The 12,781-nt window shown below is 37.2% G+C and overlaps 1 protein-coding gene across 2 annotated transcripts in view; it reads left to right on the top strand.

Moving 5' to 3' along the window:
• LOC106790539 (POU domain, class 2, transcription factor 1-like) overlaps nt 1-12,781 on the top strand; it is a 92,221-nt gene that overhangs the window by 43,222 nt on the left and 36,218 nt on the right. For both annotated transcript variants that reach the window (XM_014755517.1, XM_014755516.1), the window contains one exon: nt 5,158-5,385. In XM_014755517.1, the coding sequence (XP_014611003.1) occupies nt 5,158-5,385 (228 nt within the window). The remainder of the gene's footprint in view (nt 1-5,157; nt 5,386-12,781) is intronic.

Genomic DNA, 12,781 nt, shown 5'->3' with positions numbered 1-12,781 from the left:
GGCAGAGTTGAAAAGAACGGATGGGTGGGTCTATTGATCGGTGGCCGCTCTGACAAGAAATAAGGCAACCGTTCGTTCGTTCGTTCGTTCGTTCGTTCGTTCGTTCGTTTATTCGTCCCTTAGATCTATCCCTATCCTTTGTCTTTATTTCGTAAACGTTTAGATCAGATGGAATTCGGTCTATCCACTTTATATAGAATATCTACGATATATAGCGAGTTATATTGTACATGTCTTTTTTATTTCGGAAACAAAACTTTGGATATTGGCTAATATATAATATAGTTAATATATAATATAGTTTTTCAAATATTACAAAAATGTATGTCTGCGCTCAAATGAAAAAGACGCTGAAATTTAAAGATTAAGTTGCTTAAAAAGTCCCAATAAAGGGACTATCAAAACTAAGTTCTAGTTCTTTTTAATGTCCAATTTCCCTACGATATTTATTTATATAATATATATTTTTTCAAAGTTTCTTAAATGAACACTAAACAAGTATAATATTACTAACATTATCTTATTGCACAAATAATATATACGATAATTGTATATATATATATATATATGTTTTTTATTTTTACAAAGATATCGATCTTTCTTTTTTCTAACAGATAAAAGAGTTATTTATTACGGTTATAAATTTTCCGTTATTAGATCACGGCCGTACGTTTTTTTAATTGATATTAAAGTGATAGTTGGAAAATATTATTCGAATTGATATCAGATAAGAATTATCATATGAATTCTAAGGAGTAATATTGAAATGACGAAAAATGGCATATAGTAAAATAGAATCGAGAGAAACTTAGGCACGATTAGGTTTATTATATCTGTGGAACTTTTCTCGCGCGATAACGTAAAAGAAAACGAGAGTTTGCTGATTAAAGGTCGTTCACACCTGCTCTCCATCGAGTATCTACTTACATATGTATATTGAGTACACGTGCAACGAGGAGAAGCGTGCGCGAGATATAAGTAGAGATTTTCTTATCAACGACAGTTTTTCTCTACGAAAAACCCGTACGTCGATTGGAATCTCACACCTGTCGACACGTGGTGCCCAAATTAATCTCGGAAATTTAATACATTGGGTCACTTTGATAATAAAATACGATAACCAAATTGGGACGTTATCGACGGTTAGATAAATAATACGAAGAACTTTTGTCATTTTAATCTTATTGTTTGTTTTATTTGAAAAAGATTTCAACGGAAAATCATTAAAATGATATTATTAGATTGGTGCGTATGAAATGTCGAATTTTCTTTACATGTGAACGTTTTTTTCCCTCTGTTTTCGTTATTTTTTTGTTTCTTGCATAATTTTGTTTATGATCGTATTGTCCATTGCCTTAGTCACATTTCAACAAAACAGATTTTCTCAAAAGTGTTCAATATTTTAATTTTATGAGGTTATGAATTCAATCGATATTCGTGTCATTTTTATATATGAGGATAAATTTGGTAATAATGCTGCAAAATTTGCACGCAATATAAATCAGACGTTTGGGGAGAATACTGTTAACGATCGAAAAGTGCATCGTTGCTTTGAAAAACTATAAAAAAATATACAAAATTTGATATATATTCACTTATAAAATCCGACACATTTCATACTTACCCCCCAACTTAATAATAAATATTTTATTCTAACAATCCTCTACTAATGTATTTCGCTAAAGAGTCGCGTTTTAAATCGAAAAGGTAGAAAAGAATGAATTTATTGTAGAAAAAGGGCTCGGTCCGTCCTTCGGTTCCTTTCCTGTCCTAAACAGGATTCAATTTGGCCACTGCTTACGGTTCCAGCTTCAAAGAGGAATCACCATCACCCCATAGCCGCCCGCCCTTGTCGGGGTACCTAGTAGTCGTTCGCCAAGTTCTACTATTAATCTTATATCGAACGCTGCTTTATCCACATCCACGTTCGCTTTTTTCCTCTTCGTTCGGTCTAGCGCACTCCCCCGAAGACCTCTTCAACCCTTGGACGAGGAGGAATTTTCAATTCTTTCGAGGACCGTACGGAGAAAAGCAAAAACAGATTGCTTCTCGAGTCAATCCTTCGATGATGCTTTTAAAACTTCGATAATATTCTCTCAATGTTATTAAGAAATAAGACAAAATAAAATCATGAACACATATATAAATATATCAATGGGGGAGGAGGGGGGGGGGAAAGAAAAGAAATATATATGAAAAGTTATTCACTTAACTTCGATCGTTCATCGATTAGGTTATAGTCGTCAATGATCGATCGAAATATTTTTAGCCGCAAAGACTCTGGAAACAATTCAATGATGCGTATCGAAAAGAAATAAAGAAATAAATAAATAAGTGAAGGAATGAGAGAAGTTTGCTTCGTGTATCCATCAAGGATACCGCATCTTAGATGCCGCATCCTCGATGAAGAAGAAGAAAAAGAAGGAAAAACCGCAAAGAGAAGATTCGAGCTCATCTTCCCGTAGAAACAAAGTTCCAAAGGCTTGGTTGTTGTTCGTTACCCTATACCCGATTGGTCAATAGGTATACGATACCAGCAAGCAGTTCGCATAAACAGACCCATCAATTCGAACATTTCCCTCTTTCTCGAGCTTCCCCTTCCCCACACTCCCTTCGGATGCAACCCCTCGTCGTCGTCTTTCATTCGTTGAAACTGGCGCGAACTCTATTCAAGGGTTTATCACTGTCCAGATAACAACGATTTACCTACACGATCAGGACCTTCTCTTTGCCCAGCTATAGACGAAAGGGCAAAAGAGAAAAAAAAAAGAAAAAAAAAAAAGAGGGAATGGCAGCCACCTCGCATTCAGAAGTATTTCACTTTAACGGCCCTCCGGGGGATTGGCTGACCCACGACTTCAGACCCTTCACCGTTTCAGCATAATAGACCTCTACATTACTTATTCGTCCTGGCCAATGTCCACCTACGTTCCTGACAGTAATACCACCCTTTCCACGTTTTTCCCATTTACGTTTCTTCTTCTATTAATCGTATCTACGTAAACTCATTTTCACAGTTTCTTTTCTTTTTTTTCTTTTACAGCATGCAAATAGATGCACACTCGCGCACGTCGTTATGTTCGATGAAATGTTTGAGGGAAAAAAAAGAAAGAAAAAAAAGAAAGAAAAAAAAGGGAGAGGAGAATAGGAACATGCAAACATACCCGGAGATTAAAGGTACCACAGTAGTTCCACGTCAGGGAGTTTGCTTGTGATCGTAGCCCCGAGACATACCGCGAGTTTTCGACCCTCCTCGAGCCCGGAACCAAGACCAGTTTTAATATTCCATTGGAAATTCGAAAAAGACGTCTAAACGAATAAGTTTGACGTTCAAAAAATACGCTCGAGTATTTTCCTCGTTTATTCAATCTATTCTTATCGCGAACAAACCACCCTCAACATTTCTTACCTGCTAATTCTTATCCCTTTTTTCTCTCTCTCTCTCTCTCTCTACCTTATTATTAAATTATTCAAAGTTGAAAAAGTTATTGTTTCGAAAATAATTATCTGACCGATAGATACTACGCGAGTCGTTCGTAATATCAAAGTATAGGACAATGGAAGGTCCAGCCGGATAAACGGAGGTCAGCGGCCATTATCTGATGATATTGATTAGCCGACGCCCTTAGTTAGCGCCAGCTACACTTTCTTCAACCCCACTATCATTCTTTTTTCTATTTCTCTTCTTCATATACCTCCCTCCATCCCCGTTTTTCTCTTTTCTTTGCACAAAGACTTCTTTTACCATCGACTCGAACGCACGAGCACGCTTCTACCACCACCACCATCACCGTCACCACCACCATCTCGGACTATGGTCAATACCCTCTCTCTTTATTTCCCTTTTACTTTGCCTCTCTTCCTAGCCCTTCGATTTTCTTATTCTCTTGTTTCCTCCCCCCTTACCCTTCCGCTTTCAATCCATCTACCACCACTTGCCGTTGCCTATTTTGTTCTCTTCCGCCCTCGTTAAGAAGTGGATAGACGAAGAAACTCAGAGGGAGAATAAGAGGGTGTGAGAAGAAAGATACGATAGAGAATAAGAACACTAAGTCTCTCATGCTGACTAAATCATTCATCAAGGAACTCTAATACAGAGTCTGACTCACATCTCACGCATGCAAGGGAGATATAGTATTTACATGTTCCAATAAGTCTAATAAATCTCGTACAGAATGTGCTAAAAGTTTCCTTTCTATATTTTATTAAATTTTTCTTTTTCTATTATTAATCCAGTTTGTTGGCTATATTTAACATGAAAATCATTCGACATAATATTTGATACGAGTTTAAGATTTAACATTGACTCTTTTTCCGTTGTCACTATTTATTCTACAAATTGGGAAATTCAGGATATTTGTTTGGTACGTATTGTATAGTATTATATCGTCTCGTCCCCCCCCCTCAGATTCCAGAAAAATAAAAGAAAGAGCGCGTTACCCTTCGTGTAATTAGACACTGCAGCCTGGAACAACATCCAGGCACGGGCATTGTTCCCAGAAATTAAGGGAAACGAGGGAAAGCTAGGAAAACTAGCGAGGAATAGGGGATGCAGAGGGTCGCTAATTACGCGAACCCATTGGAGGGAGAGAAGCCATTTTATACGCACACAATCACACACAAGTAAGAAACGTGTGAGTTATATTTAATACCAACGTACGGTACATAGTTTATCTTGAGAACCTCTTTTGCAATTTGATCTCTCCAACGATATTGCCGGAGATACGTTAGTATACGTTTCCCCTCGCCCCCCTACCCCACCCATCCACCCATTAAATGCCGTATTCTTAACTCGTTGGACTTTTTCATGGAATATGGATTATTTCGAAATTTGTTTTAGGCATTCCAATTAATATCACGCGATTAATTTAGAAATAATTTCAATTCAATTATTTATTTCTCTCGTCCAAAAAAATAAAATTATTAATAAATAAGTATCGTAGAGAAATTGGACATTAAAAAGAACTAGAACTTAGTTTTGATTAATTTATTGAATTTAATTAATCAGAACTTTTATTTATTGAATTGAATTAATCAAAATTAAGTTCTAGTTCTTTTTAATGTCCAATTTCCCTGCTAAACATATTTATTAATAATTTCAATATTCGAAATAACATAATAATTAAAATTGTCCTTAACTTTCCTTCGCATTTTTAGGTAAAATTTGGCTGGGCGATAACGAGATCGCGTCGAGAACAGAACAATCCTTCAAGAGAATTTCTCCTTTGAATGCTTGTGCAACAACTACGACGACAACGACGACGACGACGACAGGTGGTGGAGCACAGATACACCCTCACCTGTCACCGCCCATAGCTGCTCCTGTGACAACTCCTGATCACAGAAGTCCGACCAGTCTTCACACCAAACTTGCCATCTCACCTGGTAAATATCTTTCTTTCTATTGTAATAATTATTTGTGTGCAAGTTAAATTATCAGTAGAAAAATATATAAATATTTGTATAATAAATAAACTCTTACATTTAATATACTTTATGTTTATCGTTTACAAAAGATAAACGCGTTTCTTCAGTCATGTAAAACCAAAGTAAACAAAAATAATTTCAATTTTCCCGCGCATCGTAACTATTATATCTCGACAACTTCGTGGTGTAGATTTTCCGATCGCATCTAACTTCACTTTCCAAAACGCGCGCCAAAAGAAATATAACCTCAACAAAAATCTAACTTTGTATAATAATACGCGAATGAAATATTTACTCTATTTATTTTATTAATACAAAATAGATAATTGTAAGGGCATACCTTATGATGATTTAAAGATACCATCTTAAACCCGTTATGGTCTCTCCTCTCGATTGAGCGGTCTTTCGAAAAGAACATTACGTACGAAATGTAATCTCGGTTTCCGTCCCTCTGAGATTTTCTGCCGCTTTCTGAGGACATCAGCCGACTCAGGCAAGGCAAGCAAGCAAGCAAGCAAGCAAGCAAGCAGGCACACAGTCGACGATCGAGGGTCGGCAACTTAAAACGGTCTTCTCGAGTAAGACTCTTTAAATAATGCAATAAGCTTGATGTCATTTGCCGGACAATGGAGGGAGTTCCTTTTATGGCGTAGACCGATGAAATTGGCCCTCCGCGGGTGCCCACTTCCGTTCCATTCCGTTCCAGTACTTGGTATTTTTCCTTGCCTCTTGCCAATCACCGATTCTTCCTAGTTTTTTTTTTTTTTATATCCGTGTATGTACTTCGTCGTATCGTGTCGCGTGTGTGTGTCAACGTTAGAGGGAAAACCAAGGACGAAAAGAAAAAGCAATAGCTTTGCAACGGATCCTTTCATTTGCTTAAATAAATATTACTTGTTCGAGAGACGAGAACAATGTGTGTATGTGTCTGCCGAAACGATACGAAGATACGAGAAATGGTATGAGAGTAAAATCCCCATTCCTTTTAACCAATCGAAACTTTCCGAGCACTCCGCGTGGCATGTTTAATGCATAGTTCTCAACATTTCCATGTCAAACATCGCTTTGACTCGCGGAATCTAAAATCGTCTTGTAGATAGAAGAAGTACGGACGTTAGTATATACACACACATATATATATATATAAGATCTTTCCCTCTTGTTCGTACGTTCAACGTTCGGCCACGTTGATGGGAAAAACTACCCATCTTTATTTACTGCCCGACCATTTCTGACCGATCGCTAAAGTCTCGCTCGGATGGTCGATAAGGGTCGAAACTTAAAAGCCATGAGGGTGAAACGAGAGACTCAATGAGATTCCTATTGGCGATTTTAAACATCGATTTGCCTTCCGAAATATCGTTTAAGAGAATATTATCTATGTGCATGAATTCAAAACGCAGTCGAATTTCGCATTAGTTTTCAGCTAACTCGTATACTTGTATGTATATGTATATGTATAAAGTCTCAGCACTGTATTATTTGCCTCGCAAAGTTGCTCCGATCTAACTGGCAAACGTGTTTATTCGGTATATCAATAAGAACGAAGTGGTCGAAAGCAAGGACCAAGTCCCACGAGGAATCTCCTCCTTGCTCAACAACGGTAGCTTCTCCTGGACAGCTTGATAACATTATGTTTCTTCTTGTGCCACCGCCGACACATGCACCAGCAGTTTTTGAAGAAAAAGGGGAAGGGTGGACGACGCCCTAAAATATTATCGAATCGTTGACGCTTTTACCGAGACATGTGTTGCGAAATCGGCTCTGTTCTTTTCTGCATTGGATGTCTCCAACCCTGGAATGAACAATCATAATAATACGAATATTGTAACAACAAAAATCATACGATTAATCATCATATTGTAATTAATGAAATAATTTATATCATATCGGGTTTTAATGTTTCTTAACATTTCGCAATAGTATTAAGAATATGTGTTCAAATATAACGAAGTTTAGATGTGTAGTGTTTTGAATATTACAAAAATGTATGTCTGCTCAAATAAAAAAGACGCTGAACTTTAGAGATTAAGTTGCTGAAGATGTCCCAATAAAGGGACGAATCGTCCAAATTATCAAAACGAAGTTCTATTTCTTTTGAATGCCCAAATTCCCTACGATACCTATTTATTAATATTAAGAATTTTGTTTCCAAGATTGTTACTATATTTACTCGTTAACAAGTTATAAGAGAATTTTAGTCTTCATAGTATTATTTATATTTCCATTTTATCGTACAATTGAATTATGGAATATCGTCCGTATGCGAACCAATAACCAAGTCTACGTGTTTGAACTACTACATAGAAGTTTCATATGTCGTTCGAGGGATGGCGAGAAAGGGTGACTTGAAATATTGGCTACATAGATTTCGACCATTATTGCCGTGTGTAAAACATGGCGACATTTGGCGCTAAATCGATCAGGGCGTACTACCTCGTTCGATGTTCAAGATTGCTCGCGATATACAGACACGATTTCGATTTGAGAAAAAAAAGAAATAGTATTCCTTAAAGGTTACATTGCGAATTTTACAAAAAAAAATGGCTTTCCTCTTACCGTTATATAATGTCAAAATGACTGCATGAAATTCTCTTATAATAAGAAATTCGTATATTATTTACGATTCACAAAATATTATTCCAAATATAACGAACGATAAACAGACAGAGATCACTTATCTCCGACGAGAATCTCTTACCCGTTCTTGCAATTGAAATCTTGATTTAACTCGACTTTCTTGTTCTCTTGCCAATTCGCAACCTTCTATCTAATTGTTTCAAATCGATCCTTTTTCTCTTTTACCGAAAAAAAAAGATCAAATCTATGCCCTTCCGAAATTCTTTTTAAAAAGAATCTTGAATAAATGAAAATTCTCGTTATCGTTACTACACACTTAATTGAACTTATCGAATTTGGTTTAAATTCTAATGAATTCATTTGAAATACTAAAGAATAATATGATTGATGCGATAATTGCTTCGAGTTCACGAATGAAAAACATTAATTTGACAATTAAGCAAATGAAAACCAGTTTTGGTAATTACACGCAAAGGTTTGTAAAACTTACGCAAATGTAAAGGATTAGTAAAGATCGAGAAGATGTATAAAGATATCTACTAATCGAACAGTCGATTAGGCTATATTAAAGTCGTACCTTGGAATATCTCGTTCCTGAATGATGCCGTTAGGATCTTCATTTGTCATCGGGACAGGTGCTCTTACGAACGCGGATCCTTCAAATAAATCGCACCATTTCGAGCAATGAATCACTTAACAAATAAGAGACGACACAGTTTCACGCCTCGGTATAAAATCTTAATGAATTTGACATAATGCTTAAATATATGCCCGCATAACCGAGTTAAATAACACAAAGATGAACATTCTTTTTTCTCGTTTTTATTCAGAAAAGTGTGAGACAATATTAGAATCAGTTAGATCCGTATTAATGGGGAGCTGTTCCAATGAGACGACTAAGTAATTCTCTCGACAATAACGTAAAAATTATCCATGAGAAAATAACTCGATAATACCGAAACAGATAACGAACTTGAATTTGATGAATTTGATTAATTTATCGTTCAGTATGATCGTAATTAATTATTCGACTAAATTATCGATCGAGCGTGTACGTGCCTAACGAAAAGAAAAACAAAACGACGGGTGGGGCGGGGGGTTAGAAAGAGAGAGAGAGAGAGAAAAGAAAAGAAAAGAAAAAAGATACGTAGCGACTCACCGCAAAGTGTACCTACCCATTACGTATGAAATTTATAATATCGCGCGATTTTCTATAATTAATGGATTACACCGAGTAGAGACGCGAGAGCTTGCACACACGCGAGAACGATTTTTGAGATCATAATTTTAGATAGGCCGTACCCCGGTCTCGCTGACGCAAATGGCGGCGTGTAGGCAAATTGAGGTGAGATTGGAGGTCAGGATTCTACCGACCGTTACCGCAGCGTGCGCTGCCCATTCTACTGGTCGTTGCAAAATTCACTTGTATATTTCATTTGGATATATATATTCCAAAAGATAATAATCTCCCAAAATTAAATCGAATGAATCGATATCTTATAGAATCTTTTTTAACGCTATCGATTTATCTCAATAAACTTTTCCTTTATTTTCAATAGACTTATAAAATCTACGAATTTTCGAATCCGAATTATTCCTTTTTGTCGATACCTATGTAAGATGACTTTTTTTGTCAATAAGGTTTGGAGAAAGGTGTAGAAGAGAATACCTACCTAGGCGGATCCTGTTCTATCTAAAAACATCTCAAGGATCTTTATTTTCTTTCTCTTACAATTTTATTTCAAAACTACTAATTGCCCATTAAAAGTAAATTGAACTACTGATTAACGTTGAGAAATATTATCTTTATAAGAGTTCGCTTTTTTTCTCAAATGAACGAACGATTGATCTTACGAGAGAAATTTTCTATTAACTTTCGATATTAACGATATGAAATCAAAAATTTCGAATAAGTTTCTTTACGAGTAAAATCAAGGAAATAACTTCAATTGTCATATTTTCATGGAAAATAATTATCATAATATTGCATATATAAATAATTGATTTAACTTATGTAAAACGTATTTGAATGAATATCATTTCGATTAGAATAATTTTATCAAAGATAAGATATTTTTCTGTTGATCAACAGTAACTTACAAATATCAGAAAAAAACAAGGCTAATTGTATCCGCGAAGGGCGATCACCCGGTACGTGAAATCGCGCGAAACCGCGGGTAATAGCATGGGGGATCATGGTGGACCGGCTAACGTGATTATTATAAAGTCAATACGTTGCTAACTCATCAGCCGACTCCGCCCTCTAACAGCCCGGTAATATGCACCGGCCAAGAAGTCAGTTACGCTCTATCAGTACTCGTTCTCGCTCTTGCACGTCATATTCTCTCCTTCTTTCTCGATATTTCTCTTATTTTCTCTTTCTATTACATCCTCTTTTTCTTTCTTATGTTATCCGTCCTTCTCCCTTTGGTAAATGCCTTTACCTCCTACCACGAGAGGATTGCTCTAAGTAGTACCGAGCAATACACGAGTGTAATCTACCATCTATGTATGTGAAAACTCAGATACTTTAAAGTAGTATGCGATACTGGCCAGGTACGATAGATACCGCGCGTATTGCACGTGCAATTCCGCCTATTCCATTCTGAAGCCAAGCAACCAGCCAACCAACCAGCCAACCAACCAGCCAACCAGCCAGCCGCTATCTGCGGGATCTGAACGAGCGGCACGAAATCGTTGGCTGCAATTATCCCTGAGAAATATATTACTTAAGGATTACTCCCGAAGAGAAGGAAAGAGAAAGAGGGAGAGAATCTAAGGTGATAAAATTATTTTCCATCCCGCGTCTATTCGCGATAGCCTTCGTTAAGAGTAACCAAAAGAATTATGAATTAGTTGAATAATGAGAGATATTTTTTCAAATATAACTTACAACTCGTATATTTATCGGTAGGCTTTCGTTTTCTTTTCATTTTATTTGAGTATCATTTGTAAGATGTCGTGACGATGAAAATCGATCAGAAAACATTCAAAAATGGTGAACTGTTGGAGGCTTATCAATGACCGGTGACCGTAGACTGAATACACTAGCTAGTACGTTTCATGTAAAGGCTTACCGATAACGTAATACAGGGAAAGGATAAAAAAATAAAAATAAAACAAAAAAAAGAGTAAAAAAGTATGGGTATCTCTTACATACCTATCTACCTTATGGACAGCACGGAACGCGTTATTACAGCAAGAAGAGAAATAAAGATAGAATTGGAGAGGGAGAAAGAGAGAGGGCCTCTAGGTCGAGAGGGGAACGCACGGATTTTTTTCTCTTCCCGGCGACCAAGTTCAAGGTCAGGCTTGGGCCGGGTCGCTTCATTCATTCGCGCGAAAAATATGTGAGTGGCCGGGTTTCCTTCTCTACGAACCGAGAATCTCTCTTCGTTCGTATCCTTTATATTTTTCCAAATGATTCGTGCTTATTGTTTGATTGCGTGTTTCCAACATAACGATTTAATATAGTTTATTTTTTAAAATATAAGAATGCATAAATATGTAAAAGATCAAATTGCTGAAAAAGTCCCGATTAATTAGATCGAAATAACGTTTTAAATCTTTAGCCTGTCCAACTTTCCGAAATAAACAATTAATCCTCTACTATGATTGTGAGATTTAAATTGAATTGAAAATTTATTATCGATATTATAATATATATTTTCTGAGAAACATCTTTAAAAAAGGGGTTGAAAAAGGAAAGAAAAAGATATTAATACGATACGTTACTTTACGGATAGAATAGTACGTACACCGAGGGTAAAGTCGTTACGTCGAGACAACAGAGAAATCCCATAGAATGTTCGCACGTATCGGGTGCGTTCCGACAGGTTTTGGTGGCTAATTTCATTGCACCGTGGAAAGAAAGTTGAGAGAGATGAAAATATGAAAAGGAAGGAGGGACGATCGGTTGCTCCGAAAAGATGTGAGCGGCACGTGAGGCTAAATCATGCTTTTACTCGTGTGCGTGATAGGTAATGTGCGTGTGTTTGTGCGTTGCTAACGTTGGGGTCGGAGGTTAAGCGGCGTGATTGAGTCTTGCTTACAAGGAGCCGCCCTTCGTTGCTGCTCCTCTCTCCGGCCTCTACCTCCTCGTGGGGGAAGGAAACCATAATGCAATTTAAGCCATAATACTTGACTTTAAATTGAAAAGATTGGCCGCGGGGGATGCGAGGGAGCCGGCCGGAGTCTCGCGAGTCGGCGGTGCTGATGTTTTGCGGTTGGAATTGATGGTCAACCAAGAGCGAGGGTGGAAGAGGAGGTGGAGGAGGAGGAGGACATGAATTTTGCTCGTTACGCGATGATGCCGCCCTTTTCTTTCCTTATCTTTTCCTTCTCGTTATCCTATTCCACCTGTGTCCAAAAGCCAAACTTTTCACAGTCTATCTGTTTGTCTATTTATCCCTCGAGATATTGGGACCTATATGGAATACTAAGAAAACGAGGATAACGTTGACTTAATCAAAAAGGTTGTCGAAACGATGTCGGTCCGCCGTCATTTCAAAACTCGAAATAACTTTGCGGTTGGTATTGGAGTAAAGCAGAGATCAGAACACTCCTAAAGCTATATCGTAATCCTTTAGAAATGCCTTAGAAATAAGACGAACAATTTTGGCAGGATAGGAAAGGAAAAGTCATTTTCCCAATTGGTGCTGAGGTTCCGCTGACCAGTGGCCATCTGTCGGGCTGTTCGAGTACTGGCCTCTCCCTCAAGGAAACTCTAGCTTACATTTCCAATCAATAACCGATTGAACTTAACCCCCCCCCC

The sequence above is a fragment of the Polistes canadensis genome, unplaced genomic scaffold, assembly GCF_001313835.1.
Source record: "Polistes canadensis isolate GaletaPanama2010 unplaced genomic scaffold, ASM131383v1 scaffold_244, whole genome shotgun sequence".
In the NCBI taxonomy this organism is placed as follows: Eukaryota; Metazoa; Arthropoda; class Insecta; order Hymenoptera; family Vespidae; genus Polistes; species Polistes canadensis.
This window is presented reverse-complemented; position numbering and strand designations above follow the sequence as displayed.